Raw genomic sequence first — 19,883 nt, 5'->3', positions numbered from 1 at the left:
TTCATTCTTATATTTTCTCAATATTCATTTTTTCTTAGATATCTGGACCTTGTATTTTTTGAGAACCAGATAAAATATTTTAAGATTTTTATACTAAAGTACACAAATTCAATCAGATCTGTAGACATCTGGAATTGGAAATAATGTTAATTTCAATCCAAGAAGTCTGTGTTATCTATGGAATACCTCCCTTAGAATTTCTTCATGTTGAAACATGTTGGGAAGTGGCTTACTTCCTTGGTACAATTTAGCTGATTGTCATTCATCATACAGGAGATAGAAGACAGGTATTGGTTTTATTGAACCAAGTTGTATTAATTAATTACGTGCTCACAGGTCCAAAGGCCTCTGTTTGTGCAGTTCAAAGTCTGACATTAATTCAGTGGTTAGTTTTATGCTGTAATGAATCAGATCTAAAACTGTCACCAAATTACTTATTTGAAAAGTCATCACCAAATCACTTATTTTAAAAGCTTTGGATTTTATTTTATCTGTGTGAGAAATCTGGTGCATGAATAATTTGACCAAGGGACTATAGGAAATTGCAATTTAATTAACCAATGAAGATAGATATTCTTATTGAGAACAGGAGAGTCTGGGGTAGCTTTGCAGAGAGGTAGACTAAATTCATCAGTTCATATTACCTGAGGTCACCATCTTGCCGGTCTTCTTTGCGCAATAAAGTAAAAGGTAAAGGTAAAGGTAAAGGCCCTCCCGTTGATCGTCGATTTGCTCGAGCGGGCCCAGTAACGTCTCCATTGGAGACTTTGTTGTTACTGTGTCTGGCATATCGAATACTCTCGGTAGCTTGCCGGGCTCTCCGAGAGGGGCAGAGGAATCGAACTCGGGTCGGCCATGTTGGCCACGTGTAAGGCGAACGCCCTACCCGCTGTGATATATTAATATGCCTACTTATAATGATGATTTGTTTCATCATCTGTCATGATGAAATAACTAACTTATGCAAGTGATTAACAAGTATTAGTTATGATTACAAAGGATACTCGCAATCAGAGGTAAATATAATCTTGATGGTTTTGGTGATGGAATTATATACTTCTCTCTTCCTCACACTTGTGAGGCTTTCTTTTGTAAAGCAGAATAGCTGTTCAATGTCTCATTTTACCCAACCTCTGTTAAGCACGCTCATGCAGAGTCTCCTGCCCCCACGCCTGGCTGTCCTTGCTGGGGCCCCTTGGAGGGGAGCGGGTTCAGTTTTCCTCCCCCCCCCCCCCCCAACCAGGGCTCTGGCAGCCAAAGACCTCCAGAACAAGCCACCACCATGCCGAGACTACTCTCCACATACATGAAGGTACTGGCAGAGGAACAAAGGCACGTGGGTCCGGGGGTTGAGATCTCCAAGCCTACTTGGATTGGGGCTGAGCATCCTCCACCCAGATCTTCCAAATTCCAGTAGGCGGGAGTCACACCCACCAACTGGCCCCTTAGCACCGTGTAATCCCATCAATGGCCAAGACTCAGAGACTATAAAACCCAGCTCCTGGAAGCGACATCTTATTATCTCATTCCTACTTTGGACAAACTGGCAGGCTACCGAATGTAACCTGCCCACACGGCAGAGTCTGGCAAACTCCCCGTGGTGTACCCAATATGCCAAATACCAATAACAATAAAGGATCTCATTCTCCTAACTCTGAAAGAGCCTTGAATATGGCACTTTTTAAAAAATCTCAGGGCTAGGACGAAGGAGACGTTACTGGGGCCTGCTCAAGGCAATTGACGAATAACAGGATGGTTGTGATTGTGATTGTTAAGCACCATGCTAGTCTATTTTATCAAATGTAACATGTTTGTGGTACTTTTTGTTTGACTTATTTCACTTATCATCATGCCTTCAAGGTTCATCCATGCTGTAGAAAATTGCACGATTCTCTCCTTTCTTATATCTGAGTAACATTCACTGCATATAAAAATGATCCCTAACTTATTCAATGACCAATTCTTTGACTTTATGTTTGTGTGGTTCTAACATGTATCCGGTAGTAATGTGATATGGTATCCTCTCACTATGTTGAAAAGCAGTCAGCATCAGTTCCTCATGAGCAGTTTGGACTTACAAGTATTTTAAACTTAGGATGGATTTATACGCAGCATAACATCTTTTTTAAGTCAAGGGAAAAAATGCATATACCATATTATCTTTATCAACCTTAATTGTCAAAGAGTACAAATTTTTAATTGTAAGATAAATAGTTCTGGTGGGAGAGAGTAATTAATGTGATAATTATTGTTAATAATAAAATTGTTTAGAGTACATCTTCAATTTCATAATTTCATTACAAAAACTTCACGGTAATTTTGCTAACCTGATGGAGGTATTAGCTAAGGCTATGGTAGCAATTATTTTACTATATATATTATAGTAGCACTTTATATACCTTCAGTTACAGAATGCTTTAGTTTGCTAGCTTAGTTTAGCTTGCTGCCAATTTTATCTTAAATCAATTTTTTTTCGTGGGGAAAGAAATGACTTCACAGTTTAACCAAAGTGATGAAAAAACAACAATATTTTTTTCAAGACATCTTAACTTCTCTTAACTTGAAAGAATAATCTGGGTAATAATCTGGATGACTCCTTTTTATTCCTTTTGTTGGAATTAGTCAGTTATTTCTCTAGTTAAACCTGAACTGTGCTAGTAAGTTTCATGTTCAGGTGGCATCCGTTAAGCTAAATTAGGACAGGTTTTGTATGGTTGGTTTTTTTCTTCAGTTAGCTTCAAAGCCCAAAGAACAGGGTTAGGACATCTTTATTGTTTATGGAATCCAGAAATCTCTTAATTCTTCTTGACTTTTCTTTCTCAATAGCAGAGAACAGAAGAGTCCATCATAGCTTCTACATTGCCAGTGTTTTCTTTATTCCAACTGATTCACAACTCAGTAGGAAACTATGGACAATCTTGAAGCTCCCATTGATACAGTTGAACAGGAAAGAATGTAGACACAGATTCAAATAGACAGGGGCACGGAATGAGAAAAATTGAACAAATCCCTTTCACTTCAAGTGCCCTTTTCTTACAGATGCTCAGCATCAATTCTTGGGGTGGGGGGATTTTATGGTAGTATCTTGTATTTTTCCATTATAAGTTAGAAATTGGTATACTGTAATTCCCAATGGCATGAGGAGACTTGTTGCTTTGTGATGGTATTTTATTTTGAAGTTGAATGCAGCAGAGGAAAAAATCTTAATGTTTTTGGATTGAATTTCCAAATATCCGACATAGGTATCTATAAAAAATATTTGTAACATGTCAAAAATCCCACAACCTACCTTCCTCATGTGTCTAAGGAGACTTCTTTATGATGCATGGGAAGAATAAACAGTTATTTGATTCTTCTAAACTGCAAATATTTGCTCTGGCAGGCAATATGTGTTTTTGACATATGACTTAGAAGGTGATGTAAAAGACCATTGTTGCAGGCAATTGACAAACATAAAGGATTATTGTATTAGTCAGCTGGGTCCTCCATAGCACAGTACTGTGGACTTAATAGCTTAAATAATGTAAATTTATTGACCTTCAGCTCTGGAGTCTTGAGATCAGGGTGCTACACAGTGGGGTTGGTGGCTACTGAGGACTTTCTTTCTCACTTGTGGATTGTTGCCTTGGGTCTATACCCTTCTAAGGTAGAATAAGCAAGAGTATCAGGCATAAGAACACAAATCTCATTGTGAGGTTGCCCCTCTCATTATACCATCTAAACATCAATGTCCCAAGAGTCTACGTCTTCAAGTACCATTGCATTGAACATGAAGTCTACAATAGGAATTTAAGAGAGGATACCATCTAGCCCTAAGAAGTTAGAAGTCCCATCCTGGGTTGTTCTATCATTTCCCTCTTTTTAAAAATTTGCTGCCTTCTCTTTTATTTGCCCTCTAGTCTCTGCACCTCCTGTCATATCATGCTTCTATCTCCCTCCCATCTTTTCTTCCTACCTCCTTCCCTTCTTTCTTTCATCATGTTATAATATGCTTTGTTGCATTCATGGGTGGAATCTCACATGGAGTTAGATTTTACATGTTTAAAATGCTTTTAAAATCAAACCAGTATTTTTTACAAGACTAACACCCAAGAATAGCTGAGACAAGTACCAGGAGGTTCACTCCATGGCTTGGAGGCCAGCCGCACATGCTAGGGGAAAAGGCAGCTCAGATAGAGAAGGGAGCTCCTGATAAAGGGTGTTGGGAGGATTCTCCCAGGATGGGAGATGCATGCTGAAAGTAGACTATAGACCAAACATGATTGCCACTCAATGCCTCTTTTGCAAACCACAGCACCCAAAAAGAAAGAGAGAACAAAAGGGAATGCCCTGCCATGGAGGCAGGGTGGGCTGGGGGGGATGGGGGAGTGGGAGGGAAACTGGGATCATTGGTGGTGGACAGTGGTCGCTGGTGGAGGGATGGGTACTCGATCATTGTATAACTGTAACCCAAGCACAAAAATTTGTAAGTCTACAACTGTACCTCATGGTGTTTCACTAATAAAAATTAAATTAAAATAAAATAAAATAAAACCAGTATTTTTAAATATATGAAATTAATTCTAATACATGAGATTTATCTAGATTGATTATAGATCTCTACAATCCCTGGGAAGCAGTACTATACTGAGTACAGACTCTGGAGTCATGTTGCCTATATTGAAATCCTGGCAGCCCAGCTATGTAACATAATCATGAGAAATATGTAAAATTTTATATATATGTATACGTACACATGTACAAATATATATATATAATGGCTCTTTTATAATGTCCATAATTACCTTTAAAAATTAGGTTTATTTGGGGGTTGGAGGCAGAGTCTCCTGCCCCCGCACCTGGCTGTCCTCACCGGGCCCCTTGGAGGAGAGCGGGTTGAGTTTCTCTCCCTGCCCTGACCAGGGCTCCGGCAGCCAAAGATCTCCAGAACCAGCCACCACCATGCTGAGATCACTCTCCACATGCATGAAGGTACCGGCAGAGGAACAAAGGCATGCAGGTCCCGGGGCTGAGATCTCCGAGCCTGCTCGGATCGGGGCTGAGCATCCTCCACCCAGATCCTCCAAATTCCAGTAGGCAGGAGTCACACCCACCAACTGGCCCCCTGGCGCCGTGTAATCCCATCAACAGCCAAGACCTACAGACTATAAAACCCAGCTCCCGGAAGTGAGCAGCGGCATTTGCAGCCACGCGACATCTTAGTTTCTCATTCTTACTTTGGACAAATTGGCAGGCTACCAAATGTAACCTGCCCACATGGCAGAGTCTGGCAAACTCCCCGTGGTGTACCCAATATGCCAAATACCAGTAACAATGATGGGTCTCATTCTCCTAACCCTGAAAGAGCTTTGAATATGGCACTTTTTAAAAAAATCTCAGGGCTAGGACGAAGGAGACGTTACTGGGACCTGCTCGAGGCAATTGACGAATAACAGGATGGTCGTGATCGTGATTGTGGTGGTTGGAGGGGCAGGTGCAATAACCAATGGTGTTAATGGACTGGCTCTCCATCCTTGTGGAACACTTGCAGGAGTGTTTGGATAAACCTGCAGTGTCATAGATTCTTCCTGTAGGTAAAAATGTGCTTGGCCTGTAGTAATATCTTTGACCCTCCATGATCATCTTTGTGCTCTTGGACATATATTTCTTTTTTTTTTCTATTGAGGGTCATTTTTTTTCATTTTATCTAAAATAGGGCATATTAATCCACATCTTCCCTGCCTCCTTAGATCTTTTTTTTTTTTTGTATTTTTTTTTAAATTTATTTATTGAATCACTGTGGGAAAGGTTACAAAGCTTTCAGGTTTATGTCTCAGTCATGCAAATATCAAACACATTTCCCTTTACCAATACTTATTTTTTACCATGAAGAACCCCAATAAAACCCCACCCCCCACACCTCCCCGTCCCTGTGAGGCAGATGAATTCTAGTTAACACTCTATCTGCTTTGATTAGATTCATTGTTTCAATAAAAGATTCACCACTATTATTTAGAGTTTACCCCCCCCCCCCCCCCAAATCAGACATGCTGAAAAAGCATTGTGAAGTGATTTGCTTTCTACAGCTGGGTTCAAGAAATAAATGTTGGTTTTGGATTTCTGCTATTTTACCTATTGACCCTGGAAGTATTTCTACTGAAAGTCAGATAGTTAAGAAATTGGTTTCTGTGTTCTGGAGTCGTGGCCGTGCTGGAGAGCCGCTTGCGGGGGGCAACCGGTGGCCTCGTTAGGGCGTGAAGGGCGGAGCGAAACGCCCCCCTTCCCATGAAGTTTTAGTCGCCCCCACACTCCCGGCTCATACCTGCTGTCCACAAGGCTCCCATGTGGCCGCCATCTTTCTTTCCAGAGAGGAGAGGGCGAATGGGGCAACACCCTTTCCCCTCCGGCAGACTTGATGGGCTGGATCAACGCATAGTCCGTTCACTTTTCTGCTCCAAGCTGCTGGGTTCTGCATTAAGTCCTTGTGCTTCTGGGGCCATGGCCATGCTGGAGAGCCGCTCGCGGGGGGTGACTGGTGACCTCGGTAGGGCGTGAAGAACGGACCGGAATGCCCCCCTTCCCATGAGGTTTTAGTCGCCCCCAATCCCCCGGCTCATAGCTGCTGTCCACAAGGCTCCCATGTGGCCGCCATCTTTCTTTCCAGAGAGGAGAGGGCGAATGGGGCAACACCCTTTCCCCTCCAGCAGACTTGATGGCCTGGATCAATGCATAGTCCGTTCACTTTTCTGCTCCAAGCTGCTGGGTTCTGCATTAAGTCCTTGTGCTTCTGGGGCCGTGGCTGTGCTGGGGAGCCGCTCGTGGGGGGCAACCGTTGACCTCGGTAGGGCGTGAAGGATGGACCGGAACACCCCCCTTCCCATGAGGTTTTAGTCGCCCCCACACCCCCGGCTCATACCAGCTGTCCACAAGGCACCCATGTGGCCACCATCTTTCTTTCCAGAGGGAGGAGGGCGGAAGGGAGCAACACCCTTTCCCCTCTGGGCAGAAATGATTGCCTGGATTAACGCATAGTCCTTTCACTTTTCTGCTCCAAGCTGCTGGGTTCTGCATTAAGCCCTTGTGCTTCTGGGGCTGTGGCCGTGCTGGAGAGCCGCTCGTGGGGGGCAACTGGTGACCTCGGTAGGGCGTGAAGGACGGACCGGAACGCCCCCCTTCCCATGAGGTTTTAGTCGCCCCCACACTCCCGGCTCATACCTGCTGTCCACAAGGCTCCCATGTGGCCACCATCTTTCTTTCCAGAGAGGAGAGGGCGAATGGGGCAACACCTTTTCCCCTCCGGCAGACTTGATGGCCTGGATCAACGCATAGTCCGTTCACTTTTCTGCTCCAAGCTGCTGGGTTCTGCATTAAGTCCTTGTGCTTCTGGGGCCGTGGCTGTGCTGGAGAGCCGCTCGTGGGTGGTGACTAGTGACCTCGGTAGGGTGTGAAGGACAGACCGGAACGACCCCTTCCCATGAGGTTTTAGTCGCCCCCACACCCCCGGCTCATACCTGCTGTCCACAAGGCTCCCATGTGGCCACCCTCTTTCTTTCCAGAGGGAGGAGGGCGGAAGGGAGCAACACCCTTTCCCCTCTGGGCAGAAATGATTGCCTGGATTAACGCATAGTCCTTTCACTTTTCTGCTCCAAGCTGCTGGGTTCTGCATTAAGCCCTTGTGCTTCTGGGGCTGTGGCCGTGCTGGAGAGCCGCTCGTGGGGGGCAACTGGTGACCTCGGTAGGGTGTGAAGGACGGACCGGAACTCCCCCCTTCCCATGAGGTTTTAGTCGCCCCCACACCCCCGGCTCATACCTGCTGTCCACAAGGCTCCCATGTGGCCGCCATCCTTCTTTCCAGAGAAGAGAGGGCGAATGGGGCAACACCCTTTCCCCTCCGGCAGACTTGATGGCCTGGGTTAACGCATAGTCCTTTCACTTTTCTGCTCCAAGCTGCCGGGTTCTGCATTAAGTCCTTGTGCTTCTGGGACTGTGGCCGTGCTGGGGAGCCGCTCGTGGGGGGCTACTGTTGACCTCGGTAGGGCGTGAAGGACGGACTGGAACGCCCCCCTTCTCGTGAGGTTTTAGTCGCCCCCCACACTCCCGGCTCATACCTGCTGTCCACAAGGCTCCCATGCGGCCGCCATCCTTCTTTCCAGAGAAGAGAGGGCGAATGGGGCAACACCCTTTCCCCTCTGGGCAGAAATGATGGCCTGGGTTAACTCATCGTCCGTTCGCTTTTCTGCTCTAAGCTGCTGGGTTCTGCATTAAGTCCTTGTGTTTCTGGGGCTGTGGCCGTGCTCCAAACTTAACTCTGACTTTCAGGGAGAAAGATTGGGTGGTTTACTTCTCATTGATCACTTTGTATATAGAGAGATGTCGCGCGGCCGCATAAGCGGCTACGCGGTTTTGAGAAAAAGTCCTCATTCCCGCATACTCGAGCTGTGTTTGTAGAGGCTTCTGGTCACCGGGGTTCCATCTGGGGGAGGCGGGATGCGGCACCTACTCCATCTGGAACTTGCGGGTGATCTCGGCTCTTTTTGGAACCTGTTTTTTCTTTTTTTTTTTTTCCTCCGGGATCCCGCACCCTCCATGTGTTCCTTCTCTTATGCTGAACGCTTCAAAGATGGCGCTGGGGGGCGGGCTGTGGGCGTGACTTCCGGAATCAGAGGTTACCTGGGAGGTGTAGTCCGGCAGATTTGAGAAAAAGTCCTCGTTCCCGCATACTCGAGCTGTGTTTGTAGAGGCTTCTGGTCACCGGGGTTCCATCTGGGGGAGGCGGGATGCGGCACCTACTCCATCTGGAACTTGCGGGTGATCTCGGCTCTTTTTGGAACCTGTTTTTTCTTTTTTTTTTTTTCCTCCGGGATCCCGCACCCTCCATGTATTCCTTCTCTTATGCTGAATGCTTCAAAGATGGCGCTGGGGGGCGGGCTGTGGGCGTGACTTCCGGAATCGGAGGTTACCTGGGAGGTGTAGTCCGGCAGATTTGAGAAAAAGTCCTTGTTCCCGCATACTCGAGCTGTGTTTGTAGAGGCTTCTGGTCACCGGGGTTCCATCTGGGGGAGGCGGGATGCGGCACCTACTCCATCTGGAACTTGCGGGTGATCTCGGCTCTTTTGGAACCTGTTTTTTCTTTTTTTTTTTTTTCCTCCGGGATCCCGCACCCTCCATGTGTTCCTTCTCTTATGCTGAACCCTCCTTAGATCTTTATAAGGACAAATCAGAGATCATGTATGGTCTCACTGAAAGATTACCCAGTGATAGAATGGAAAGTACTAATAATTCTAGCACAACAGCTAACTAGCCAATATTATTGTATTTTTGTAACATATGTTATGGCAAAGATAGATGATTGAAACCTGGTAGAATTACTCAGCAAATTGTTTTACTAGTTTATGGAGAACTTTCTCAGATTTGTGTTTTTGTGTGAATATCTATTTCCTAACTCTAGCTGCTATTTCTTTTTTCAAGGGGATGCTGCCTCAGTTGACATAAGCATTATAAAACATTGTTAAGATGCAATAGTATTTGCTAGGCTTTATATTTGGTATCTTCCTAATCTTTTTGAAGCAAGAGTAAAAGCAGTGACCCAAAGAAACTTTTCATAGAGAGGATTTTATGATGAATGGACAGAAATACCTGAATGTACCAAGAAGTTTAGAACTGTAGTTGGGGAGGGAGTGTGGTATTCAGATGCCATCTGGTTCAACTCTGTCATTTTGCAGGTGGGAGAAATCAATTCTAGAGAACAAAAGTATATAGCTAATAGAAATAAAGGCACTTACAAAATAATAGGACTTGATTCTTGCTTGCATGTTCAGTCCTCATAGCGCAAGAATCAGAGTAGAGTTGAACAGACTCCTTGGAACCAGAGAGAACTGGGTTGAACTTCTAGAAATAGGTAGCATCTAATGCCTGTCCATGAAATCATTAAAGTAGTGGAATGAAGAGTACACAGTGCTTGTTACAAAGCACAATCTCAACAAAGCACTCTTTTCTTTGTAAATGTGCATCAGGAGAGGATAATGTGTGGAACTTTCTCCTACCTGCCTTCCCCTGGGCTCAGTTTTCCCAGATTTTCTGCTTTTTCTAACAAATTCTGTGTAATGAAACTTAGTGGATCACATAATTTTATTACGGTATGTGTTTGGATCTGCTTATGTCTTTATTACCAGGTCCTGCTTGCTAATTAAACAAGGATGTGGCCCAGTTCAAACCTGTGGTTACTACTCTGAACTCTCTGGCAGAACAAACTAGGGGCATGTGAAGAATCATGATCTCACTTCAAGTTTCATTTTAAAGGCCATCGTTTACCTTTTTAAAACAAAAACAGACTAGTTTACTGTCCTAGGGAGGGGCATATATCATGCATTTTACTACCTCAAAAGACCATCAGAAGAGAAGCTCTAATATTTCAGAGGTGACAAGCAATCTATAATGAATGAATCACTATTTGAGCCCTGTTGTACTGGAGCTGATAGATACTACAGTAGGGTTTATAGATGTTTCTCTAGACAAAATTAATAACCATAGTGAATTTTTCTGGTCACTACTTTTTAGTTTTTTAAAACATTCTCTAGGAGATCATTGATAGCCATAAGCAACCCAGTTTAATTAATAGTAGAATTTATATTAATCTGTTTTCTTTCTGGGAGCAGAAGTCTCCTGTATACTTGGGGGACCTTCACCACAGAAGACTCAAGTGTGAAATTGTTAGCACTTGATTTATGTCAGCCAAGTAAGCAGTGAGGCATAGTGTGCAGCATTGCTATTTTTACAGTGTTGCACCTGAACAAATGTCATGAACAGCATTGGACACAGTTAGAGACTTTGGAGATCTTTTTGTTTCTAGATGCTTCCTGGCAGCTCAAGCTGAATCTCACATATTGTAGAGTAGAAACCGGGAGCTGATGCTGGCCGATACTCAAGTCAGACTTGGGCAGATTCCAACCTAGACCCGAGGCATCCTGACTCTGTGCCTAAAACATAGAACCTAGTAATATTAAAAACAAAAATGACTGAATCACTGTGAATTCCTAGGTTTCAAGATTATTCATGATTGAGTTCTGGGGGGTACAGTGTTCAAGCAGGAGTCCCTTCACCAAAGCCCCTTCAATTCCTTCCACCAGTGTGCTCATTTTTCCCTCCTTACCCTCCCCCCCCCCCCGCCTGTTTCTCTAGCAGTCACTTTTATTTTCCCCTTTTCTCTCTTTAGGTACTTTGGTTTACAGTACTATTACTGAGAGGGTATATCATGTGTGTCATGATACCTTCTTTCAGTCCTCCTCCAAAGTGACTGTTTCCCTCAATCATTACCTCAGGGGCCCCTTTCCCAATCCATTCCTCCTTCCTCCCACAGTGGCAAACTTCCTAAGGACCCTTTCTCCTCTTTCTATTATCTCTGGTTAATAATTACTCTCCTACTCTGTTTCTTTATACTGTTTCTTTATATCCTGCAAATGAGTGAGATCATTCCATTCGGTGAGATGGTGAGACGTAATAATCAGCAGCTCATCATCTTGTTGACACACCTTAACTACTCTGGGAAGTAAGGATTAGGATCGAATAATCTGATCTGGTCTCCTCCTTATGCTGTGGATAGACCTTTTTATGAAAGAAATTGCTGCCAGCTGAGCCCGGCGCCCGCTGGGCAAAGGTCAGATAGTGTTTCAGACTGTAGTAAGAGCCCTGCTTTGGACTGAATCTGTGTGAGCTACAGTTTTTTATTATTAGGGAGTTCCGTTTGGGTTGTTTTATTTGTTTATGTGTTAACATCTTTGCCCTTTTACATTTCTTTCTTTCTTTTTCTTTCTTTTTGCCTGTGAGAAAAAAAAACAGTGTTTATTTTTGGTTCATTTTGAAAATTCATATTGCTATTTCTCAAGATAGCCCAGCTCTCTGAAGATAATTTTGTTGTGATTCTTCCTATAATCAGATTTGCCTTGAAGCACTCTTGAATCCTATGGCTACTCTCTGCAGGGTTATTCTTTCCCACTAGGATGGAGAAGCAATCTGATTTTTGGCAAATGTGCTACCCTCATCTTCAAACCATGAAAGTTGTTCCTTCCCTTTCTTTTCATTTTGTCTGAAGGGACCCAGCTGCATGATCCCAAAACTCTACTATCTTTCTTCCCTTCCCATCATTCATACCAGGAAGTAGTTTTATATCTGGTAGTTGGATGATGAAAAAATAAACAACAAAGATAAGGTTGTGACAATTTAATTTTCTGGTCCCTTTGTCACCTTATTTTGGTGCCATCTTTTTCTGGAGTGATTCCTGGAAATTATTAAATAGGCAAGAGAAGAAATTACCTGTGGTAGTCACTGAGACTCTACTCAGAGACACTGAGGGGTCTGACTGGATGTATGACCCTGGGGTGTTTGATGCTGTATAGAGGGCAAAGACTGGTTAAATCTGTGAAAAAATCTCACTGAGATTTTCTAATCATCCCCTTGTCAAGTTGTTAAAAGATTTTTTTTTTTAGAACCTTAGAATCCTTTGAAATAATAAAAAGCCTTTACTATTTGAATTAAAATAAGGTTTGTTTATTTATTCTTTTTTTTTGACTCTTCCCAGCATTGATGAAGCAAAAGACTCAGCCATTCCTCAGTGGCCTCAGGGAAATGAGCAGGGAGTTTCTTTCTGGGAGAAGTTGACAGGGATTGTGACAGGGAAACATAAGTTGTAGTCAGCAGTCTGGTTGTAGCTGTGGCCACAGGCTGAAGATTGAATTGCCTGTGAGGCAAGTCCTGACTCGTTTCTTATCTTAAAGAATGGCTGAGCATCTTAGCAGAAGCAGATGAAGTTCAGTGTGTTTGTAGCTCTGTGAGTAAAATACCAATGTGATTTAGTCCTTGGCTTTCCTTCCCCCTGTTCATTCTCTTCACTCCATCTAAGTGATATTTCAAAATCAGGAATTAGATTATTTTATACCCCTTCCCAATGGCTTCCAGGATCTGCCCTGAGTTCAGCTTTTCCGTTTTGTTGCAGACAGGCTAGAGATCCTGCCTGTAACTAATATTTGTCAAACATATTTCTCTGTCTGGTGATATGTTATCCATTCCTCTCACTTCTATTTCCAGTCTTAGGTCTGAAGCATCAATTTCATAGAGAAATGTTCTCTGACCCTCTCAGAATATGTCAAATCTCCCCATTTAAAATGGTCTCATTTTTGGTAGAATTTACATGCTTCACTGAGTGTCTTGCCAGGCTGCGAGGTCCACGATGACATTTTGTTCATCACTCTGCTTAGGGCTTAGTTGAGAGCTAATGTTCATGCTCAATCATATTGCCATGATAAACTTTAAAGAGAATGGGGAATTGCAATTCTATTATGTGCCTGGAAAGAGGAAATCTGGATTGACGAATATCATTATTGCCACGTAAGCCCCTCTGACTGATTTGGTGCTACGTACTCACTCATTTACAGTACTCCTTCTTCTACCCTTTTGCAGTCACATGAAAGGGCTTGTAATCAACAATAACTAAACAACCTCCACAATCTTAATGTCGTGCACTCCAGTCTTTTAGTCTTTCCTCCCGCTGTCTAACTACAGTTATTCCTTACCTTCCTCAACATTTCTGCTACAGGTTGGGATCCCCAGGAAGCAAATTCTGAGACTAACTCATAGGAACTGCATTAGGAAATTCTATAAAGATGTAGGGGAAGGGAAGGAAGTGGGTTGGAGAGAGGAAAGTGTTGGCTCCATTCCAGTGAGTGCTCTAAATCTGAGCTACTATTTTAGAATTAGCTTAAATTGGGGATAAAGCAGAACCTATCTTTATTATAGTGTTATTATAAACACTGTCACCATCACTGTCCTCCTGTTGTTCATCGATTTGCTCGAGCGGGCACCAGTAACATCTCCATTGTGAGACTTGTTGCTGTTTTTGGCATATTGAATACATCATGGGTAGCTTGCCAGGCTTTGCCGTTCAGGTGAGATCTACTCTCGGTAGCTTGCCAGGCTCTCCAAGAGGGGCAAAGGAATCAAACCCAGGTCAGCTGCATGCAAGGCGGAAGCCTTACCTGCTGTACTATCACTCCAGCCCAGTGTTATTATAATAGTGTTATTAATAATAGTGTTATTATAGTATTAATTTTTATTGCAGTGTTAAGCTTAATAGGATCAATATGTAAAAATTACTATACCTTACTGCCATGAAAGCAGCAAGACTAATCTGCTCTCTTTTGCCATTCACTCCCCCATTTGGTAATTGATTTTATAATGTAATGCCTAGGGTTTGACATTGTATAGTATTATCTATTCTCTCATTTTGACTTTTATATTCCACTGATGAGTGAGATAATGATTAACTTCTACTTTCTATGCATCATGGTCTGAGAAGAGCGTTGCTTTCTTTGATCTCTATGCACTTGACTTTGTGAAGGTATGTTCTGTGTCTGAGCATGTGGTGTACCTTGGAGAATATTCCATGTTTATTTGAGAAGAATGTGTATTCAGCCTTTTGAGGATGAAAGACCCTATATAGAGAGAGAGTCTTTCATTAGTGTGTGTATATATATATGCGTATATTTATATTATTTATACACTAATTCCCTCTCTTTCATTTCTTCCCTCAAAATATTTCTTTGCTTAGTTTTAGTCTAGTTTATCTATTTTCAGAGGTGACAAAGTGGTGTTGATATCTCTAACTACTATTGTGTTGCTATCAATGTCTTTCTTCAAGTCTATTGGCAGTTGTTTTAAGTATTTTGCTGGTCCCTCCTTAGGTGCATATACATTTAGGAGTGTGAGTTCTTTCTGATGTACATATCCCTTGATCATTACAAAATAACTTTTGCTGCCTCTTATAACCCTTTGGGGCCCGCTTGAGCAAATCGGCGATCAACGGGAGGGCCTTTACCTTTACCATTTTTATTTATCTAAAATTTAATTTCTGATTACATCTAACTTTTTAATTATCCTGTATTTATCTTAATGAGATGAAAACAATGTTTAGCCATGCTAAGATACTTCATTTACATTTATGACTAGAAGTTATAAATGTATTCTTGGCCACTTGATTATTTACCTTAATAAGTTCCCTTTCTCTTTTTCCCTCCCCTCTCCCTTCAGTAACTCTTCAGTAACTCTTGCCTTTTCTAAATTTCATTTGATACTCTCTCCTCTTATTCACCGAAGAAAAAGAAAAAGGTAAAAAGAGAGCTACTTGATTTTCCCACTAACAGATGTTCCAACATATCTGTATCTCTTGCCTAATCTCTTGGCTTCATTCTCTTTGTAAAGATGAATTAGTCTATGTAGGCACTATAACTCACCTTCCCTTGGCTTCCCCAGGACTTTGTCCCTGCAATGATAGGTTTATTCTTCTGTTTCTTACAGCCCTTACTGGTTTTCAGGGAGTCTTTCCAAAAAGCATACTAGCATACTGTCATTTTTGCCATTTTTAAACAAGACTTTTCTCTTTCTCTCTTTCTCTCTGTGTTTTGGATCACTTACCCAGAGATGCTGAGGGGTTACTCCTTGCTTACACCAGAAATTACTCCTGGTGGTGTTTGAGGGACCAGGTAGGGTGCTGGGCATAGAACCCATGCCATTTGCAAGGCAAGCATCCTATTCACTGTACTATCTTTCCAGCCCACAAGACTCTCTTGACACAGTTTTCCTCAAACCACTACTCTTTTATTCTCGTTATGACACAGAGTACCTCAACCGTTTGTCTTGGTGGGGCTGGAGAGATAGTACAGGGAGTATTTACCTTGCACGTGGCAGACGCCAGTTCAGTCTCTTAACTACTGAATTCATATGGTCTATGGAATACCTTCAGGAATGATTCATTAGCACAGAGCCAGGAGTAAGCCCTGAGCACCAAAGATTGTGGCCCCCAACTCTCATGCACCCCTCCCAGACAAAGTTTGTGTTTCTCTACTTTTTTTACCTTTGATTTATAGTCCTCTCTGCCTAGGCTTTGCTCCATTACTTTACTAAAATCAAAGTTGATCAAGGTCAGCAGTAAAGTTCTTTGCAAATCTAGTGGTTTTGTCTTTACTTTATTAAATATCTCAGCAGCAGGTCACAAAACAGGTTACTTATTTATTCGTGAAACATGATTCCTTTCAACTTGCCTGATCTTCACTCTTCTGGAAGTGAAATGTTTAACTGATGCCAGGAACCAATTCATTTAGAAATTCTAATGGCCTGACGATTAGAAAGAACTTATGGTCATGTGTAGGTTTTATGTGATCTCAAGTTCCAGAGTTTGCTCACATTTTAACTTGATGGCATCCTTTTAAAGATATTTAGTATTGATTTGGCATTACTTTCAAAAGCTACATTAGTTTTAATAGTATTTTAATATAATATTTTGCCGTAGTTTTTGTTTCCATTTATTTTTGTGATATTTTGTTTTGAAACAGTTTTGGAGTCATTTTTATATTTTCCATGTATAAAATAGGTAAGTTTCAGAGTACTTTCACCCCCAAATTGCCACCCCCAAATTGCTTTTTCATCTCAGTGATGAAGTCTTGCCAACTGTGCCTCTTCTCTTAGACACATTGTCAATAACAGTCACTTGTATTGATAAACTGACAGATTTTTTAGTATTGAAAAGAAGCTGGTGTCTTTTCAGGATGTTTCATTAGCAATCAATCTAATTTCCATTTTAAAATTAATAAATGGGTTTTCTAGTGACATGATATAGTTATTTTTATCCTTGGTTTCAGTATGTGAGGATTATTATGACTTAAATGAGTATTTTAATAGTAAAACAATGTTTACTCATTGCCTTTCTCAAGAGGGTTTCATGAAATAAATCATACTACATCAGAGATTGATTTCTGAATTCAAATCCTAGGTATGGTATATTTAAACAGAATGTCTTTGTGCCAGATATTTAACTTCTGCAAGCCCTGCCTTTCTAAACTTTAAAATTAGTTTATAATTCTACTTATAGAATTATATGGGAATTCAAATAGATATGTATTTAAACATATAAAGCATTTGTTTCAGGACTGGTTTTTATGTAAAGTGACAAAAATATTTTGAAACTCAGTTACTTAATGCAACTCATAGGCTAGGAGCTAGCCCTGTTGCAACTGAAACTCATGGATTCTCTCCTGGATTTTCTACTGGTGTTTATAGCCTCTTCTCTATTCATCACTCATAAGCAATTTGAGTAAAATAAAGTCATTATTGAAAGCAACTTCTAGTAAAAACCAAACTGTACTTAAGATTGTAAGTTATTTTAATTCTTACTGTGCTCTTTTTATTATTTTTTCTTTTGGGGTCACACCCGGTGATGCACAGAGGTTACTCCTGGCTTTGCACTCAGGAATTAATCCTGGTGGTGCTCGGGGGACCATATGGAATGCTGGGAATCGAACCCGGGTCAGCTGCGTGCAAGGCAAACACCCTACCCACTGTGCTATTGCTCCAGCCCCACCATGCTCTCTTATTAGAAACCCATGGTGCTCTGACCTTCACCCAAAGGGAGTAAGATAGTTCCGTTAGAATCAGGCTGTTACTCTGTAGCTTGGCATGAGTCTTTGGGTTCAAGGTATAGAACACATTCATTTGCACCAAACAACAGCTGCTATCTATTTTCAGAGTAAAAATGGGAGAAACTGCATGTACCATTATCTTGTAACAGATGGAGTAAGGCATGTTTTAGTAAGACACATGCCCAGAAGCATCTGTATTCCCTTGATCTCCTTGATAAAAGCTACACCATTTACAGTTGACACCTACTAAATATTAATTGGTATCAACTTAGTGGTCACAGAGCTTTTTGATTTGGAGCATTTAAATCAAGCGTCCTTCTTGTTGAGAGACTGATAATAATTCAGTCTTTATACTTTTGGGGTCATTAACTGATATATCTTATCATGCGTCTTTCTAGAAATTCTTTTGGCTCAAAGGGGATATGGGGCACCAGATGAATTTGTACCGAACCTTGTATGTTTAATGTATCTTGCTTTTTTTTAACATCAAAGAATGTCTGTCTTTTCTGACTTTATTGTAAGATAGTTACACTTAGTTTCAATCATTTTTTTCACCCTGATTTTGTTTTTTCCCTTTTTTCTCTTTAGATATCGATGAGTGTGCAGCTAAGATGCATTACTGTCATGCTAATACTGTGTGTGTCAACCTGCCCGGCTTATATCGCTGTGACTGTATTCCAGGATACATTCGTGTGGATGATTTCTCCTGTACAGGTGAGCTTGCAGTATTGCTCTTCGGATCCAACATTTCTCTTCCCTGCATTTGTGTTGTACACTTAGCTGTGTGTGCATTCAGCATTATCTTTATCTAACTCAGACACCAGAAATATGATCTGAACTTCTGTGTGCTCTGTGCTGACTTTGTGTAACACTTTTGGTTTGGAGTGCTGGTGTATTTCCAGTTAGTCAGTGGAGTCCTGAACTATTCATTGGGTAAGGGTGGTAGAGAATTGTTTCTTTTTTCTCTTGGATAAGATTTTTAAATTATCATTCTGAAACCTGCGTACAGAAATAATAAAGACAGGTTTTCACTCATGTCGTATCTTTTCTTAGCTTTTGCATCTTTCTTTGTTCTAATGACATTGGTATTTAAAAATTGAATTTTTCACTCAGGATGGAATGCCGCTCTTTTCGTAATGTATTTTATTCTGAATGACCTTTTCAGAAGTGCAAAAAGTTGCAAAAGTTAAAGCAGCATTCTGTATACTCAAAAGCTTTTACCATTGATTGTTGTATATTTAGAAGTCACTGATCTTCAGCTAAGGGGTCGGAGAGTTCAGATTGATACAGGTTTCCAAAGACCACAGAAGACCTAATCTCACTTATCTATCTTCACACATTGTTATTTAAATTCCTATGAGGTGGAAAGAGAGGATATGCAAATATAGTATGCTAAGATCTGAACAATTTTAAAAAAGGCAAAACCCTTTTAAGTCTATAAGCAAACACAACCTTAAAAATAGGTGAGGTTATAGATGACTTACTCTGTTCTTAATAGCAAATCCAGACCTTGACTTACTTTGCAAGAAGTTTATTAAGGCACTGCGGTTTCCAACGTTATTTTATTCATAGTTGAGTGTCATATGTACAATGTTCCAAAACCAGTCCTATCGCCACTGTCAGCTTCCCTCCACCAGTGTCCCCAGTTTCCCTCCCAGCCTGCCTCTTTGACAGGCACATTTCTTTTCTTTTTTATTTTTTTAATTTGTTGTTTTATTGAATCACCATGAGATACGTCACAAAGCTTTCATGAACAGGTTTCAGTCATACAATGTTCCAACACCCATTCCTCCACCAGTGCTACTGCAGCTGCTGCTTCTCCTTCTCCTTCTCCTTCTCCTTCTCCTTCTCCTTCTCCTCCTCCTCCTCCTCCTTCTTCTCCTTCATCTTCATTGTCATCATCTTCTCCTGTCTCCTCCATTCTCCTCCCTTCACTCCTCCTCCCCTCTCCTTCACCCTCTCAACTTCCCTCTTCCTCCCCTCTTTTGGGCATTATGGTTTGCAACACAGATACTGAGAGGGGACTGGCAAATTTTTAAGTTTTGTTGTTATAATTTGTATCTCAGGCTTTTAGTTTTGTTGATTCTGTGGTTAGATAAATAGATAAACCACACCTCTACACTGCCAATGTGTTTGAACCCCACTGCCTCCTGCCCCTGTTACCTCTCTGTCGTTTCTCTCTTTGGTTTCTTTCCTTCCCTATCTTATTCAGTTCTATAATGTAGGGACCAGGTAATCCAGGTATCTCCCCTTTGGTTCCTTATATTCCCTCCTCCTGTTATTCTATATACCACATATAACTGAGTTCACCTGGTATTTGTCATACTCCTTCTTACATCACTGAACATGATATCCTGCGGATCCACTAAAGATGTGGCAAATTTTATGATTTCAACCTTCCTTTTTGTATGCCTTGTATTCCATTGTGTATATATGCCATAC

General features: G+C 41.7%; 1 protein-coding gene across 2 annotated transcripts in view; it reads left to right on the top strand.

The window, feature by feature from the left end:
- The window catches only part of NELL1 (neural EGFL like 1), a 1,007,676-nt gene that overhangs the window by 495,718 nt on the left and 492,075 nt on the right, over positions 1-19,883 (top strand). For both annotated transcript variants that reach the window (XM_056131034.1, XM_056131033.1), the window contains exon 13: positions 18,030-18,155. In XM_056131034.1, the coding sequence (XP_055987009.1) occupies positions 18,030-18,155 (126 nt within the window). The remainder of the gene's footprint in view (positions 1-18,029; positions 18,156-19,883) is intronic.

The sequence above is a fragment of the Sorex fumeus genome, unplaced genomic scaffold (assembly GCF_029834395.1).
Source record: "Sorex fumeus unplaced genomic scaffold, SorFum_2.1 ptg000007l, whole genome shotgun sequence".
Taxonomy (NCBI): Eukaryota; Metazoa; Chordata; class Mammalia; order Eulipotyphla; family Soricidae; genus Sorex; species Sorex fumeus.
The sequence above is the reverse complement of the archived record's forward strand: the minus strand, read 5'-3'. Positions and strand labels throughout refer to the sequence as shown.